Source organism: Panthera tigris, chromosome D2 (assembly GCF_018350195.1).
Source record: "Panthera tigris isolate Pti1 chromosome D2, P.tigris_Pti1_mat1.1, whole genome shotgun sequence".
NCBI lineage: Eukaryota > Metazoa > Chordata > Mammalia > Carnivora > Felidae > Panthera > Panthera tigris.
Window position 1 is genome coordinate 76,865,710 of NC_056670.1, and position 19,012 is coordinate 76,884,721.

The 19,012-nt window shown below is 41.0% G+C and overlaps 1 protein-coding gene across 6 annotated transcripts in view; it reads right to left on the minus strand.

Moving 5' to 3' along the window:
* The window catches only part of ATE1 (arginyltransferase 1), a 153,908-nt gene that overhangs the window by 29,293 nt on the left and 105,603 nt on the right, over positions 1-19,012 (minus strand). For 5 of the 6 annotated variants that reach the window (XM_042960798.1, XM_042960796.1, XM_042960795.1 and 2 more), the window contains one exon: positions 7,376-7,496. The exons of the other annotated variant lie outside the window; for it this stretch is intronic. In XM_042960798.1, coding sequence (XP_042816732.1) covers positions 7,376-7,496 — 121 coding nt within the window. The remainder of the gene's footprint in view (positions 1-7,375; positions 7,497-19,012) is intronic. 6 annotated transcript variants of the gene reach the window in all.

The following is a 19,012-nucleotide window of genomic DNA, read 5'->3' on the forward strand; positions in this document are numbered from 1 at the left end:
CTCCCGCTCCCATCAACGCAAGCCCGCACGTCAGGATCTGCTTCTGGAAGGAAACCCGGCCGAGAGTCGCTTCGGCATCAGAATTTTTCCTCTTGCTTTTTTATTTTGGTAGCAGTTAGCGGAGCAGGTGGCTTTACTTCTTTCCCGATTGTCAACAGGTCCTTCCTAATTTCCGACAAATTTCATCTTGTTATCAGTGCACACGCTACAGAAGCATGAACAAGTCAAGTCTCCCATAAATGATACCTATTTCAAATGAATGGCAGCTAGGAAAACACATTTCTTACAAGAACAGGAATTCTACCCCAGTTTCCGTATTTGTATTAAAAACATTTTGCTGGCATCACATAAAAGAACACTCCTAAAATAAACAGACCTTCTCGTACCTTCATGTTATAGCTTGCTTATTTTCCTGCAGAGAGACTGAATATTAACGGACACAAGAGAGAATCTGAACAGTTTCAAAATACCTTGCAGACAAACGCAGTGACTTCATTCTTATATTGGAGCTGGGTGTGCATGATCTAAGAAACCTTCGGACTGTGGCTTGTCTTTGTCTCAGTGCCTCCAGTAGCCAGCAGACACTGCACTGAACAGCAAATGATGCAGGCTCCAAAACGGAGCATCAAACCCCCTTCCAGAACTTTTTCCCACTAAGCCAATGATTCACGTTCTGTTACAATGGAGCCACAAGTTAAACCAGGAACACTCACTGATAATTCACAAGTGTTCAATGAATGGCACGACTTAGGTTGATGACAAGCTTGATGGCATCGAAGGACAGGATCTTCTGCCCCGTCTTTACTATTTCATCTTTAATCGTTATTCCATCAGGTGTCCGAGATCGCTGAATTTATGGGCTAAGCAGAGTTTAATTTAAATTCTCTGTTTTTATCCTTGCCTTCCAACACCAAAGTTTTTAAATTTTTAAAATGTGTTTAAGACCAGAATGCATTGAAATCATTAATGCTTACAGAACGTCACTGCTTTTTGAGTAGTAAAACATTTTTACTTTCATTACGATAAAGTATCCCTGTGAAGTAGTTACAGGTCTTCTCAAAATTTTCTGAAGTCCATGGGAGAGGGTATTAAAAGAACTCTGTTGTTGTCATATATCCATGACAGTAATCTTGTTTTTATCAAAAAGCAGGTGGAACTGATGCCTTCTAACTCTGACACATAGGTGTGCACCCCACTTATAATCTATTTAATGCCTACAAGCGAGATGCCACAAAGCTCCCTAACAAATAAAAACAAGTCTCTTAGGTACTCCATGGCTTTGCCCAGTACTGCGGTGCACAGACTGAACCACATTTCCTCTACGTCATTAAGATTCACATTTTCACACATTCTGGTATTTCTGAAACCCAGATGCATCTTACAACTGACAGAGTCATAGTCTAACTGGCAACATTTTTTCTTTCTTAGCGGTACGTAAGATAGAGGACTTAAAACGGACGGTGTCTTCCATTCAACGGCGTATCATCGTTCAGCCAGCACTTAAGCGGCTGTGGGCTTTATTTTTATTCTCTAAGTGACATTTTGGACAACCTCTTCGTTACATTCAAAAATGTCAGTTTCTTTATTCAAACGAACAAAGCACTACTCTAAGACGCCACACATTAAAGCCAGGCAGAACTAGCATTTTTTTTAGACACGGTCTGAAGTGTATTGGTAGTTTCCGGCCTACTGGAATGATTTCAAAACGGATTAATTAATGATTTCAAAATCATAGGATTAATTCAATTTTAAAAACTGGGTGACCGTAAAAGGAATTGTTTATTTTTAAAAATTGATCTGTTCCATAAGAAAAGACAACAGGATCAGGGAAATCTTTCTTTAACAGCTAAACGGAAACCTCAAGTCTGCTTTTCAAAGTTTTTCAGAGCTATTTCAGTCTGCCTCTGGCCAGGGCTCCAGCCAGCTTCGGTCACTGGCTTACTGCTCGCGCGTGCTTTACTGAGCAAAGACTGCCCGGTAAAAATTTGCAAAGCAGTAGTTTTAAAATTTCTCTTGTGCGAGACTGGCTGTAAAACACCGAAAAAATGCACACGGTCTTTGCAACTGTTGGAAGTTTACCTTAAAAGTCCGTCTCAGGTTTTCTGGTAGAAAGCGCACACACTAAAATGTTACAATCCTTCAGTGTTACGCACAAATATCGTAGGAAAGGCCTCTCTCCTTGCTCCTCTCTGTCCTCATTAGAAGACCGTGTCACAAGGGGGGAAACCTCGTTTCTCACTTTTAAGCCAGCAGTCGTGTTAGTGCTACACTAACATCTGGATTAGAAAGGGTACCTCTGAGAAACGGGTAAGCGGGAAAAGAGAGGAACGCTAGAACGAAGAAGCATTTTTCAGCAGACAGAGAGTAAACTGAAAACTTACAAGGCTTTAACTTTCTACGTTTGATGTTTTCCACGTCAAAAATACGTTCTCCAGGTTCACCAAATCCAAACAAGCCGAATTTCCGAGAACATTTTGTCTCGACGCTGGGCTTCGGCCGCTCCTGTCTCCACCTAGCTACGTCCCGGCACCACCGCCTTCACCGGCAACAAAGAACTTATGTTTACTAAGCGTCCAGCAATCGAACATCATTCACTCTGCGACTTCAAGCGGGAAGTCATCCTCAGACCCAGCTTCACTGCACACCTCTGGTAACTAAGAAAGACACCGTCCACTTAATTGTAACTTCTCACCGCAGCGCATTTTTAGGAACCCTCGGAAGTTCCGGTTTATCTTTTTGTCATTCTGCGTTACTTCCTAGTGACCAAGGCGACACTGTGGCTGAGGGTACACCCTTTGGAGGGACCGTGAACACAGTATTCAGGAAGCGAGACCGGGCTTGGAGACACCAGGCAAGCGAATACAGTCAGAATTCTTTCTGAACCTGATCATCCCACACGCGGTCAGAGTGGGACTTGCTTTCTCGATGGGCATTTACGACAGAAACCACGACACTATAGAAAAAGTGCCAGGGAACCATGCCAGCAAGAAAGAAGAAGGCAGTAAAGAGAAGAGACAAATGAAAGCATCAAGTAACACAGATTGGAGTCTTGGAAGTTCAGGGTTGAGCTCCTTACACTTAGATTTTCATTAACTGGCTGCAAAAGGTAAATGGCTTAGAAATCCTCTAACTTGGAGAAATGCAGCAAGCACTAAGACAACATCAGGTGCTGTCCTTTTTACAGCAAACTTAAATTCAATATTCTGATATCATGACTTAGACAAATTAGGAAATTTCTTGCAATCAGTTTCAAGTATGTATAGAAAAGAGGGAGTGAAATCTAGACTAATCTGTGGTAAAATGTCTATACTGCTGTAATTATCAGTAGAGACAGAAATAAAGATCATTCTACTTAGCTTCTTTGAAATAAATGCTAAAAATAAGTACTTACAAAAATGAAAGAGCAATATCTGAATTAAAATTATTTTAAATCTCTGGTTAAAAAACAAGCATCCGCTGATATTTTCGCGGTAAATAATATCTGAGGAGGTCAATCACGAAACATTCCATCACGTGCTGAGGATCAACTGGGGTAACGCAGGAGGAACCGGAGATGGTACTTGGGAACCAGCATATGCTCAGTGAGGTTATCCTTTTTTACGAGTCTGGAACCAAAGGGACTTTTTCTAAGTAGGCTCCACGCCCAGTGTGCGGCTTGAACTCCCGACCCCGAGATCAAGAGTCACATGCTCTACCGACTAAGCCAGCGAGACCCCCCCAAAAGGATTCTACTACCAACGATAAATAGTATAACACCTGTACGACATTAAGAGTCAAATCAAACCATAATTTATCATGGTCCTCAAACCAGCTCCAAAACATCCGCTTTGCTTCCAATGCCTCTTATGAAGTATCGGTGGCAGACACTGCCTGTCACCTAAGTAGTGGCATTTGTCAGCTGAAGCCCCAAATCAGTGGCCCAGTAGGTTTTGCCTTACTAAAAGGAAGAAGAGACACAGAGTACTCAGAAAAAAACAACACAAGTGTGAAGGATGATTCCTGCTCTGTTGTTTAACCAAGGTATGCAGAGAAAAAAGATCCGGATGAGAGCATAAAAATACTGACAGTGATTACTGCTGTAGAGAGAGATCGATGGGCCGTTCCAATATTTCTTCCTGGCATGGTTTTATGCATTTGGATAAATCTTCTACTACTGTTCCCAGTAAACATTTTTTAAAGATAATTCAAACAAAAGAGGCAACATGTAACTGTAATGCAGGATTTTTGAATTCTACACATATCCAACTATCAATTTAATAAGCAACCTGACAGATTTTTTACTTAAGAATGGTTTGAGAAACTTCTAAATTCCTTTCTTTGGAGTAGGCAGAGTTCCTGAATTCAAAAACAAAAGACCTATTTATGAACCAAGGGACGTCTTTAGAATTTTCCAAGTTGCTCCCTTTTGTCGGCCCCTCCCCCCCACCATACACGAAAGCAGTAACTACAACAGGTTTTTACCCTTATGCACACTTCCTAGTTAAGCAAATAACCATATAACCCCAAACCTCCAAAATGCGGGAGGTAGGGGAGTAGGGGGTGGAGGGCAGGGAGGAGTAGGATTTCCAGAGGCTTACATCAATTCAGGAGAGAGGGAAATGCAATTTTTCTTACAAGTGGCTCCTGATACGCCTTGTAGCCGAACTGTTTTTACAGAGACCTGTGGCGATCAGCTGTGCCTTCTGCAGAGTAATGTAACTACTGAACAGCTGGGAGGAGAAACAGATTTAGTGGAAAAAAGCACCATGCCGACTAACAACGGTGTCCATATTAAACTCTGTATTTTGTCTGAGTCGGAGTTTGGGTCACGTAAAAGTAAAACGGACCCAAGAGAAGAGAACGGTTTCTCACAGATTGCCATTTAAATCTCAAATGACCATGTTTCACAGCATGCTCAATACCTTTCAGCATGTAACTGCATTTTAATTTCCTAAAACCACAGGACGTAAGTCTGATTTCAAATAGTGTCTGGACTGTGATATTCAATACTGATAAAACTGTACGGTGTTCTCTTGCAAGTTCCAAAGACTCAGCATACGGAAAAGGATCTTCCTTTTCTTTGAAGAAGAAAACTTAGTCCTCTGACTTTTGTAAATGGATTCTAAACAATGAATATGTTAAGACCTAGAGCTTATGCCGTAAGAACTGGAATGTAACAGATTACAGGAGAAAAGCATGTCGTGCACACTCTTCACTCACCATGGTGTAGTCCCGTCGAAATGAGACTTCAAATTTTCTTTGCCATGAAACGCTCCTCAGTGCTAACTTCAGAAAATGAATTTGAAGTCTATTAACACGAATAAATCTTTACTTGAATGTTCAGTGCATGGAAATTACTCAGTTACCTTTTCAGCTTTCTACAACAGACAGAGCCTGTGATTGTCTTAATCTCCAAATACTATATAAGAGAAGCAACCTTTAAAATAGATCCAGGAAAGAAAAAGGGGACAGTGAAACTGCGTCTTAAGTTTGGGAGTCAGAAACCAATTCGTGATCATTTTTATTTAGTTGGAAGGAACTTATCCACTTTTGTATGTGAACGTGAAATAATGCAGTAGGACGGTTAGCTGTTCTCACCAGAAGGAAATGACTCTGAGCTGCCCTTGAGAAAAGCTAAAAAGGAAAAAACAATTTTTTTTGAAGGGACAGCAGGTAAGTATTTGCTTTCCTCTGAACTACCACTGCCTTTCGCTTTGAGCCTGACTCAAACGCTGACAAATTCAGTACGGCTGTCTGTAAGCAACGCGTCTGTCTGTCTGATCAGTCAGGTGTAATTCTACTTAAAATGAAATAATGAAATGCTGACAATCGGAGGTGCAGAACTATAAAGCCCTGGTTGTTCTACGAACCCTAAATGTCTAGGAAGCCTGGGGTGACCTCGGGGTGTCTGGTGTAGGAGTCAGGTGGGTCGCTACGGCCACTTGTTCATCAGATTCTAAGGTATCACCATGTGTAAGAAGTGCCCACTCTTGATTGCATAACAGCTTTTCAAGGAGATGCCAAAATACAATGAAACATGAACCAATTTTCCTTTTTTGGAAATAAAAAACCTCATTTGTGGCGGGGGGCGGGGGTGGTAAAGAACGCACATCCTAGAACAGAAGAAATTCCTGCATTTCTTTGCTTGTCCCTTTGTCTTCCTATTTGATCTTTCCATTTACTCCCTGCCCCTCCCCCGGCCTTTCCGTTTCCCTTTTCTGATTTTTCTCCAAGCTTAGACCACGGGTGACTAGACAGAAAATGTGACTGTTAACTGTGCACCGGGCGCCTCCTCTGGCAGACGTCAGTGAGGCACAGGGGGAACACCCAGGAACTCCAGTCTGAGGAAAACACACATGGGGAGTCGATGCCCACCACGAACACAACTCACGCCTGATGGACGAAGCCGCGGGGGAACGCAGGGAGGGTGAGAAAGGCTGCTGAAAACTGAGCGAGATCTAGACAAAAGGGAGGTGACTAGAACTGCGTTATTTTTCTGGAGACAGGAATCAGAGCAAATAAAGGAAATGCACATGAAAGCCCGTGGCACAGTCTACGGGACATCGCGTGCTCATTTGCCCAGCCATCGCCAACCCAGCAAGACGAGGGGGCTATCCTCAGTGTGCCTGTCTTACTCTAATCTTCATGACAGCTCAGCAAGGTAGGTTCTATTATTATCTTAATTCTGAAGGTCGGGAATCTGAGGCCTGGAAGATCACGAAATTGCCCAAGGGCACACAATTTGCAGGCTGCTGATGGAGCCAGGACCCACCTGCAGGGAGTCTGACCCCAGGCTGTATGTGCAAGTGTCTGTGCCTACCACCAGTGCACAGACTATCCAAATGGGGAGTACCAAGAGATAAGACACGGCTAGGGCTGGACTGCGTGCGCAGGAGGTGGAAGAAGGGACGGGAGAGGAGAAGCACCAAAGATGTAAGAAAAAGTCAACAAAGTATTGTCAACAACAACAAAAGTACTGTCACAAAACCCATCCCAGCCTGTTGGCCTTCGGGAAACCATTCCCCGGCCTTGTTCAGTCGAACTGGTCAGTATTTCTATCTTCTTTACCTAAACTAAACAGTCTAGGGAAGAATTTTTATGCACTGTGACAGCTGTAGCAGAAATGGAAGGTGGTACCAACGCTCAAAGTAGAAGGAGACGGGTTAGTAAGGAGCAGAAGCACATGAGGTTTCTGCATTTATTTCCAGAAGCGAGAGTGTTGTGTGTGTGCACATGTGGTATCTCCCGGTCTTACACACACATGCGCGCGCACACACACCATACACATTCTACGATAGATGAAAAGCTACCTGGACCCTATTAAGAGCCAAAGCCACACACAAGGAACCCAAAAACAATGCCAAGGATTTCTGGCAGAGCTCTGTTCCAAACGTACCTGCTTCTGGGTCCCGGTTGAAACGGCAGTACTTTGAGTTCTCAAGTGAAGGCAGGCACTGTTCGATGGGCACCCAAACATACGTCTCAGGACACAACAAATCAGAAGGTCTATACTGACCCTAAAGAGAAGTGAAGGAACAAGAACACAGGCTTTACAAACATAGTAACTTCCTGGTTACAAGGCTCCAGAGTTCCAGGAAAGGTTTTAATCACAAATTTAAACAAAGTCAACCAGAAACAGCTTTACTGTAAATACTAGCTGTCTCTAGTAACTGCTTTCCTATCTCAAGAATGCACATTTGATTCAAAAGCTCTCTAAAAGCAATGCATCACTATTTGTGATGCCTGTATTGATGTGGAAGATTCGAGTTTCTACTTCCTTTTGGAAGAAATATTTAATATAGGATTCTTGCTGAGCTGACTGCAAAGAATACCCAGTTTCAAAATCAAAGTGAACTGTCTTTTCATATATGAAAGCATAATTTATATATGGAGTGAACTCATTTTCAAAAATGAAATTTTAGAAGTTTTTAATTTGTAGATTTAGTTGATAACACTCATTCCATTCCAATGTACTAAAAACTACTGCTTTGTCAAGAAACTTTCATGAACAATCTAAACTGATATATGTAAAGTTTAAAAAACATTACAGAAATTTTAGAGAAACGTCTATAATTCTCTAGCTTCTTCAAAAATGCCATTTTGCAAGAATGTTTTATAGATTTATAACCCAATTATGTACCCCAAGTCTAAAACAAAGACTACACACGAGATGTTGAAGAAAAAAAAATCATTTGCCCACAGGTACAAATTATGTGAAATCATTTAGTGAAAAATTTCAGGAGTACCAAAGTTAGTTAAAAATTCCAAATATCTCTTCTCTAAAATTGCAAACTTCAAAACTCATTATAGAGGTTAAAATCCAGTGCGGTGTCTCCCAATTCTGTTTGGTACAACAGAACGCTTACCCGTGTTATGTAATCTTTTATTTCCTAACCTACTCCATTTTGGTTTTTTTAATGATGCTCCTGAGCCATAAAAAATGCTTTTATGAACGGCAAATGGGTCACAATTTCAGAGTTTGAAAAACACTATCGAATGCCAAACGCTCTACAAAGAATACCGCTGTTATGGGCTCCACACTGTCACATACCTTTATGACAGACCGGCGCTCTGTAACCGGCCCGCCACGTGGTCACTGTATGAAGCCCCACTCAGACGTACAAGAAACACCACACCCCCCAGTATTCGAAGCAGTCAGAAGTCCGCAAGCTAATGGGGGAGACCGTACAGAGAGAGTGTGTGCAAACTAGTTTCTTCTTGAGAAGCCGGGAGAGAGTTCAAGAAGGATATGGAGTTTTATTGCGGATTTAACAGACTGACTGGAGTTAAGTCCAGGGCAGGATGAAAAGGAATGAGAACAATCTAGAAGAAGGGAACAGTAAAAACAGAGACGCAGAGTTGCAAGATCACCCTGAGGAACAGGAAATAGCGGGGCATTGCAGAAATGGAGAGGTAGGTTGGGACCAGATTCTGTGAAGCCTCAGAATTCAAGTTTTGAACTCTATTCTGGATGAAATGGGAATGCTTGCTGGACAGGAGGAAGACCAGAACTCAGGTCTGTGACCCTGCTTTTTCCAGACTGTTCACTGCCCTGCTGATGCCTCACCGCCCTGGCACGGGCAACGTCATCCATAGGGGCAGCTCTCCAGGTGGTGCATATATTCGTCCAACATGAAAATTCACAACACAGGATTATTTGAGATGAATGAATAATTAGCAGGTGCAATAAAGCCCAATATTCAATGATACCTATCTTGTTAAAAGCAAGATTCACTCAGAAAGTGTTTTCTTGGTGGAAAGCAGCAGCATGATATGACAATGTCCTTATTAACAAATCTGAAAAACCAGCAGTCTAAAAGCACTGGGTCTAAACCTTTTTTATTTTCCTTTTGGGTCATAGACCATTTTGAAAGCCTGATGAGGAGGAAAAAGCTAAGTTTAAAAAGCTAAGCATAGTTCTACAGAAAAAGAAAAAAGGAGTAAATTTTCTTCACCTTGCAGTATACAAAGATTTCTTAGTGCACAAAAAGCATAAACCATTAAAAACAACAACAACAGGGGCGCTGGGTGGCTCGGTCGGTTAAGCGTCTGACTTCGGCTCAGGTCATGATCTCACGGTCCGTGAGTTCGAGCCCCGCGTCGGGCTCTGTGCTGACAGCTCAGAGCCTGGAGCCTGTTTCAGATTCTGTGTCTCCCTCTCTCTCTGCTCCTCCCCTGTTCATGCTCTGTCTCTCTCTGTCTCAAAAATAAATAAACGTTAAAAAAAAATTTTTTTAATAAAAACAACAACAACACTAATGAGCTGGACTTCATGACCATTATATACTGCATTAAAAAATTAAGAAAATAAATAGGGAGCAGGGCGCCTGGGTGGCTCAGTCAGTTGAGCGTCTGACTTTGGCTCACGTCATGATCTCACGGTTGGTGAGTTCATGCCCCGCGTCGGGCTCTGTGCTGACAGCTCGGGGCCTGGAGCCTGCTTCGGATTCTGTGTCTCCCCCCGTCTCTTCCCCTCCCTTGCTCACACTCTCTCAAAAATAAACATTAAAAAAAAAAAGAAGAAATAGGCAAGCGAAAGACTAAGAGAAAATATTAACAAAACATATATTAGAAAACATAGCTGTATCTAAAACGTATCAAAAATTTAACAACTCAAGAATAAAAAAATCATTTTTAAAAAGGCACCAAATATATATGAATATAAATGAATGTTTAGTAAGTACCTGAAAACATATTCAGTATCAGTTACCAGAAATGCCATTAAAACCATAATAACATACCACTGCATAACCACCAGAATGGCTAAAATTAAGCCATTAATTTTAAACTGAATAACAAGTTTTGGCAAGGATCTGGACTATGTAGAACTTGGATATTGTTGGTTTAAAACGGTAGAACCATTTGGGAAAATACATTCTTGGACATGCATCATCTGTGAATATGTCCAGGATAAATTCCTTGAATTGGAATTGATGGCTGTAAGGGTTTTTATGTTTTATTAGCCCAAAACTATTTTCCACTGAAGTTGTGCCATTTTACATTTCCATCAGCAACATATGTACACAGTGCTAACTTCCTCAAATCCTTACCAACACAGCCTATAATCAAAACTTTCAATCTCTGCCAATCTGAGAAATGGCATTTCATTGTGGTTTGAATTTGCATTACATAGCATTCCATAAGTTGAAAGGATTTGCATTTCCTTTTCCATAAAGTTGGCCCCCTCTGTTGTTAGATTTCTGGTTTTGTTATTTGAAAAACTCTTTATATATTAAAGAAATTCACCCTTGGTTTGCAAAATATGTTGTACTTCCCTAGCTTATCTATCTTTTGACTCTGTATGGTATTTTCTTTCACCATGTGGAAATCTGATAAGTGGTCAAACATATCATTTGTTAAAACAGTGTCTAAGTTTTGCAATATAATTTTAAAAAGTCACTGTCACTCAAATATTATAAAAACATTTACATGTTCTTTTCAGTGCTTTTATGGTTTCATAATTTTACATTCACATGTATGCTCCATCTGGAATTTATTTTGGTGTAAGGTATAAGAAAAGGATCTAACCTAATTTCTTTCAGATGTTTACCAAGTGGCCTCAACATCATTTTAGAACCGTTGTTTCCCCCGCTGATTTAAACGCCTTTTTGATAACTTACTAAATTTCCATATATATTTAGATCTCTTTCAGCACTTCCTATTTATTTAGACACTATCTGTCTATTCATGTACCAATGCCACACAGTTTTAACTATTAAAGCTTGATATTGTATTTTAATCTCTAGTAGATCTAACCATCCCCCTACGACTGCTCTTCACATGTGCAGAATTTCCCGGCTCTTCTTGTGTAATTTTTCTAAAATTCTGTACTTAGGGGGCAGGGCGCCTGACTGGCTCAGTCAGTAGAGCGTGTGACCCTTGATCTCAGGGTTTTGAGTTCAAGCCCCACGTCGGGTACCATAGAGATTACTTAAAAGACAGAATCTTAAAAAATAAATAAAATAAAATAAAATTCTGTACTTAGTACAAAAATATTACCAATATGAACAAGGAAACAGTAATAAAAATGTTATGGTGTATCTTGTCTGTTGTGATGGAGGGACACAGAAGCAGAGAACCCCAAGAATGTCTAGTAAAAAAACAGATGCAGATTCATCCACAGACACCTGAACCCAATGTCTGCCTTTAACGATGACAGTGACATTCAAAAACAGTCACTGACCACGAAACGAATCCTCACTGTGCGGCAGACGCTGGGTGGCTGGGAGCAGAATGGTGAACAAACGAGTGCCTCTAGGTAACTCACCATTTCCCGGTAGCGACAGACCAGGACAAAGATGAAGCGCACGCCAGGTTATAGCAAGTAGGATTGAGTGCAGGGGGTCAGGGTTTCTAAAATGTCACGTTCTTTTCAGGCAATACTTGCTCACAACAGCGGGTCGGATAGTTTCTTTTTAACTCTTTAAATACTTCATTTATCTCGCTGAAGAGTCACAAATGAATACATTTTGACTTCTGCTCATCATCCGAAATCAAGTGTTTAGATTAGGTGAAGACATCATTTTCCTCCAAAGCGTAGGCTTATCTCAGGGCTTTGCGGCAGCTCTTCTCCTGAGCCACCAAAGAATACAAAGAGTTTTATGAAATAAACCACTTTGAAACATTACGCTTTCTAACACTTCTAACATTAGCTGGTTGAGAGTGAGGGGAGGGAAGTACTTAAAGCTCCACTGAAAGTCACCGTCACACAAATGAGAAACGCAAGGGCCTGGAATCTGCCCTGCCTTTGCAGCTAGTGTGAGAAAATGAGAAATGTCTGTGTTAAGAATGTAATTACTTAAGGATTTGGACATACTTTCCTGTAGTCAGAAGAAAAAATATTTAATCAGCCCCTAAGTACGTTCATTCATACTGGAACAATGAGGCGAAAGCAGATGAATCCTCTCCTAGGGTGCAGACTCTTTGCAAAGAAGAAGAAATCAGAGCTACCATAGATTTCTCAAGTACTCGAAATTCTGAAAACGTAATTGGTCTGACAGGGCTTATCTCACAATTTTTCTGAGCGTTCCTGCAATCTGATGTACAATTTCAGAAGAGGAGCCCCAGAATCACCACGCCCCATCTCACAACCGCCCCGTCTCACGACCACCCCATCATCTCACGACCACCCCATCTCACGACCCCCCCGTCTCACGACCACCATCTGACAAGGACAGGGCCCCAGGGGCCGGCAAAGGCACCGATTCCAGGAGGGGAGGCTCCGGATGACGCACTTCAAGAAGCCTGGGCAACGTAAAAGCTATCTTCTAAGAAGCCCAAATTTAGAGGAGGGAAGGCCTAGTCCTCATTATTAATTACACATTTCTGGGAGGGACAACCACTCCGGTCAAAGTCCTCAAAGGGAAGCAAGTTCGGTGACCTCTGACCTACAGCTTCACCAACAGAAATCACTTCTGCAGCTGGTTATAAACCATTTTAGGGCAGACAACAAAAAGGAACACGAAACAAACTAAGGGCCTCTACATTTTGAGTTATCACAGAAGAGTGAATGTTTTGCTTGGAGTGCTCAGCAATAATCAATGTTCCATTCCATGACTGTATTCAATGATTTCATTTCATTTAAAGAAAACCACTTAGACTATTGGTAAAACCCAAATTATGCTTATACAACCCCACCAAAAGAAGAGAAAAAATTAGGATATGGTCATAATATTTCGGTCAACTTTACTAGGCTGTCATAGATTGAAATTCAAGGAAATTCCAAAGTTAAAGCTAAAACGGGGGTGGGAGTGGGGGTGGTAAATACATTTCCTGTTCTATTTCTATTAAAAATAACTGCTTCTTTTGGAATAAGAGGCATTCAATTTTGGGTTTTGGTCAATAGAACGAACAGGTATTCTTTTCACTTGCATGCTTTAGACCATAATTTGAAGAACATTATCACATTGATCTAATTTTCTAGCCTGTAGATGACTCACAAAATAAACCGTATGGAGACTATCTTAGTGTAGCAAAATGTATTAATCAAAAGTCGACCTAAGAATTACATTCATTTTGCTAACCAGAGGTTAAAAACATCTTGCTATCATTTCTTACCAAGTAAGAGTCACACAGGTATGTAAAGTGCATATAAAAAGGGTGTCTGGAATAGTCTGATTTCACAATTGTTAACAATTTCAGCAAGGATACTTTAAAACAGACGAACATCCTTTACTTCTAATGAAAGCACAGCCAAGAACACTAAGACTTTCCCTTAAGGTATAACTAGTTAAAAACCTGGATCTTTTTTTTTTTAAAGAAATGTTTGTTTGTTTGTTTGTTTGTTTGTTTGTTTATTTAGAGAGCAAGCACATGTGTGCAAGAGCTGAGGAGAGGCAGAGAGAAAGAGAATCCGAAGCAGGCTCTGCGATGTCAGTGCAGAGCCCAATGTGGGACTCAAATTCACAAAATGCGAGATCATGACCTGAGCTGAAATCAAGAGTCGGGCGCTTAACTGACTGAGCCACCCAGGTGCCCCTAAAAACCTGGATCTTCATTTTTTTTAATGTTTACTTATTTTTGAGACCGAGAGAGAGGGAGACACAGAATCCAAAGCAGGCTCCAGGCTGTCAGCACAGAGACCGATGTGGGGCTCAAATTCATCAACCACAAGATCATGACCTGAGCCGAAGTTGGACGCTCAACCAACTGAGCCACCCAGGCGCTCCCAAAACCTGGATCTTTAAAGGTAAAATCTACCTTAGGTAGATGGAGGAAAAACAAAAAAAAACGGTTCTAGCCAGCCCTGGCAATCGACCACTTTTTGTAATTTTTTTTTGAGATGCAATGCACATACCATAAAATTCACCTTTTTAAGGTGTACAGTTCATTGTGCTTCGTGTATTTTGCAAGGTTGTGCAATCAACACCACTACCTAATCCCATAACATTTTTATCATTCTTTAAAAAAAAAAAAAAAAGCTCTCTACCCATTAGCAGTCCCTTCTCTCTCACTAAGGCCCTGGCAACCATTAACTCTACTGGCAATCCATTTTAAAATGGGGAGTATTTGTTTACGCTGCCACACTTCTGTTAGAGGCAGAGCAAAACCCAAAGCCACAGCACTGCCTACGAGGCCCTAAGTGATGTGACCCATGTTACCCTTCCGGCTTGTCTTCTACGACTTTTTCCTTCCTTCGTCATTCCACTCTGGCTGCACTGGCTTCCTGGTTGCTCCCACCTCAGGCTTCTGGCTGTTTTCTCTGCTGGTCTTACAGATATTCCCAAGACTGTCATCCACTTTAAGTTTTTGCTCCAGTGCCACCTTCTCAAGGAAGCCCACCTCTCCCTCCTATTTTCTTCCGTAGGACTTACCGCCTTTTAACACTCTTCCTCCTACTTACTTATTAGATCCATAGGAAACTCCTTGCAGGGTCAGGAGTTTTAGTCTGATTTTTTCACTGACGTATCCCCAAACCTTACTCATCAGCTGACTGCTGGCTGGATGAATGCAGGACACTCGGCCCGGAGGCCTTTTCTACTTCCTTCTCTGAACACAGACGTCACTTTGAATACGCCCTTCTTACACATAGGAATCGACCAGTGTCTGCTCAACTTGTATTTATGAGGCAGCTTCACTGCATTTTTACTGTACAGAAACAGTTCCCAACCTTTAGGAGTTCTGTGAATTACCACTGGATACTAAAAAGTACATGATCACGACAGGATCTAGAAGAGTCACTGAAATCTAAACGGCGGTTGTCATACTTGAGAACGTCAGAAACTTCTAGTTCGCGTCAATTTAGCTTTTTCCCCCTCAGAGCTGAAAATATTCCTTTCCTTATTTTACTGGTATACACTGTCTTTTTAAAAAAAAATGCATAGCTTGTTAAGTTTCATTTTAGGAAAAAGGAGGGGGAGACATGACCTGAGAAAAGACCTCCTCGTCTGTGCAGAGTTCAGCAGTGTCACTCTGGTGACGACAAGAGCATGAACAATGTCGGGGCGCCTGGGTGGTTCAGTCGGTTGAGCGTCCGACTTCAGCTCAGGTCATGATCTCACAGCTCGTGAGTTCGAGCCCCGCGTCGGGCCTTGTGCTGACAGCCTGGAGCCTGCTTCAGATTCTGTGTCTCCCTCTCTCTCTGCCCCTAACCTGTTCGCATTCTGTCTCTGTCTCTCTCAAAAATAAAAATAAACATTAAAAAAAATTTTTTTTAAAGAACATGAACAACAAGCTCCCCCAGCGTTTAAGCACAGCCTCCGTAATGACTGCACATCCCAGGAGCTAAATCTCCGAATAAATGACAAAGGTAATGAAAACAGATGCTGTTTCTACTGTGCAGATGAAACAGGAAGGTCCTGTAATGGTAGCAATGAACTCAGACCTAGACTCCTGATCCCCTTTCTCTTTCTATACCTAAATGCTAAGATATTCGCAATTGTTAAAAAGTATTTTCTCTCTTTTCATATTTACTTTTGAGAGAGACAGAGCATGAGTGGGGAAGGGGCAGGGAGCAAGGGAGACACAGAATCCAAAGCAGGCTCCAGGCTCTGAGCTGTCAGCACAGAGCCTGACATGGGATGGGGCTCGAATTCACGAACCATGAGATCATGACCCGAGTCGAGGTCGGAGGCTTAACCGACTGAGCCACCCAGGCGCCCCAAAAGTATTTTCAAAATAACTTCCCAAAACCTTAAAATCACAACTGAGTCCAACATGAACAGGACTCTGCTTGTCATCAAGGATGGAAAGATGGAATGAGCCTCGCGAGGCACTCATGATCAGCTGGGGAAAAGGGAGGCATGGGATCCCGTGACTTGTGTAGCCAGGGGCAAATGCAGGGTGGTAGGTACAAGGTGCCATGGAAGGACAAAGAGCTGCGATGTGGCTGTGATACCTGGCACAGCAACAAGGACTATAAACAAGTTGCTGGTCAAACACAAGGCAGAGACAACCAGCTTTCTTGGGAGACTCCTCAGAAGAGGTCCCTTCTGTAGCATGTCCAAGTCTGAGTGGTACCGTGTTTGGAAAAAAAGTCAGGCACTTACCAAAAGCAAAAACAGACCCAAGACCCACATGGCTGTCTCCTTCCTGAGCTCCCAAATACATGTCCGTCAAAATTTCACCAAATAGGAAATGTGATGGGAAACCGTTTCGGTTCCACAGATTAGTAGTATGTGGTCCTGTGTCTGTGGCTTGTGGATGCTTCAAAAATCAATGTCTCTTCAGCTTTACACTCAAAATGTTAGGTTAGTTATAAAGATCAATTCCATCTTTTCTCTGAACGAATGCCAGTTTCCATAAATTCAAATTTATTGCCAGCATATATCTTTCTTAATATGGAATGACATATTCGAAGTAACTTTCAAGCTCATGTATGGATCCTAATGTAACTTAGTATTATCTAGAGAAATATTATGAAATTGACAGCTTCAAAATAACATTCCGGTTTATCTTATCACACCTTAGATTCCTACAGAAGGACTTCTTACAATTCAATGTACAACTGATCAAAAATAAAAGCTTATTACTAACCACCCCTTTTAAATAAATGTGGGGTATTAAAAGGTATACTCTTTGATTATAGCAAATCCAGAAATACATTATTTTCTTTTAAAGGGCTCCAACATCTTTTAGAAGCCTTTTCACTTCACCTTTATAAGACGACATATATGAACCTCTATGCATTCGGGACTACATGTTTGCAAATCTGACATGTAAGAATTCTCTTTGAATGTTACATTGTCTTTGTACGAATTTAAACAACATGCAAATGAGAAATTATTTCTTTAATTAAAGTTAAAGGAATTGAGACTGTTATTTTTCTCAGAAAAAAAAAAATCAGAGAAAAGTAAAGAAATGCTTTCATATGATATTCACCCAAGTTAGCATTCTTGGCTTTTAATTGGAAACATCTGGGGATGGGCTTGGCAGATTGCAATAAAATTGAAGTTACCAATTCACACCCTGCCATTTTGAGGGTATTTTGTTTTTACAGTTTTCAAATTAAAACCAAACGGACTTTCCTTTGAACTCTGGTCCTGAAGCAAAGATCTTTATGAGATTTCACTCTCAAAAATACTTTATAAATATTTTGAAAAATACGAAGGATTTTGCAAGTATTTGAGGAGAGGATAAACCAGCAGAGTTTATTTTAAAAGTTCAAGTTAAATTAAAATGTAAGAACACTAAAAAGGCAGTATTACTTAAACACACACACACACGCACACACACACACACACACACACACACACACACAGTAAACCCTAGTAGCACTGAACAAAGGAGAAGTAAGTTACCAGACATTTAAGTCTTTTTATCAGGTAAAGGTGATATCAGTATCCTATGTTTCTACAATAAACCTATTTATTTTACTAAAACCAATTGCTTAAAGAGAAGCTCTAACACTACATAAACAAAAATAGCTCAAAATAATCCATTAGAGTGGGCTGTACCTACACAGAAAACGAGTAAGAACAAGGGCTTATTAAATCCAGTCTTTTCCCTGAAAGACAACACCAATGCAATCCCATCCACAAAGCACTACAGCAGACCCCTTGCTCCCTGATTTCATTACATAAACAGAGATTGACTTTATCAGTCCCCAAGAGAGTGCTTGAGAAGTAACTCTAGCTGCTCTGTTTTCAGAAACTGTGTTTGGATTGTGCCACGCTCAGTTGGCGAGGTGAGCGGAGACCAGTGAAGACAAAGGGCCTAAACATCTGAATCCATTTGTGTTCCCTGAGTTCTGAGAGCCAACAGATGTACTCCATGTGCTGCTGGGCTAAGCTTTGAAAATTTAAAAATACATATTTTTCCCACTGACAAACAGAAAGTGATGGTATTCTGTGTTTCTTTAATTAAAATCCAAGAGTTTGCAAAGGCTCCAGGACTTACTTTAAAGCTTCCTTAAGACTGGGCTATTTATTTTACTATTAGTGAATAATAGAGAATAAAGATTCTAATTCAGTTTTAATCACAATCTTTGCTTTTATTTTGGAAACCCTGGGTTAATCTTTTTTCTTCTAGAAAATACAAAGAAGGCTTGTGAGGAAAAGATTCAGGGAGTCAACTTACAGCCCAAATTTAATTTCAAACTGAAGGGTCATAAGTTGAAAAGGATGAAGAAAAAAAGAGAATGAAAGACGAAGACAGAGAAAATAATATAAGAGAAAACGAAAAGGTGAAATCCAAAGCTGCTTTAATTTCTGTTAAAGATCAAATATTCATGTGAATATCGTGTATGTGTGTGTATATTAAATTTGGCCTTCACCATACTAGGAAGAACAATCAGGATAGACGTTTGCTTTGTCGGGTTTCAGGCTGTTGCGTGAGAAGCGGCACTGAGAGTCACTGGTTCTGTCCCTACCATAGGCGGAGATGTCCTTACCTGGACCACAGCGAGAGGGACTGATTTCAAGTTCTCCTGCTCTGAATCCATCCTCCTACTGCCAACAGAGAGAACTGTCTGTGTAAATGCCCCATTTAAAGCCCCTTACTGGCGCTCCAATATGTATAGCAAAGTAGGATAATCCTTTTTAAGGTAAAAAAAAAAAAAAACAAAAAAGTCACAGGCCTTTATAAGATAGTATTG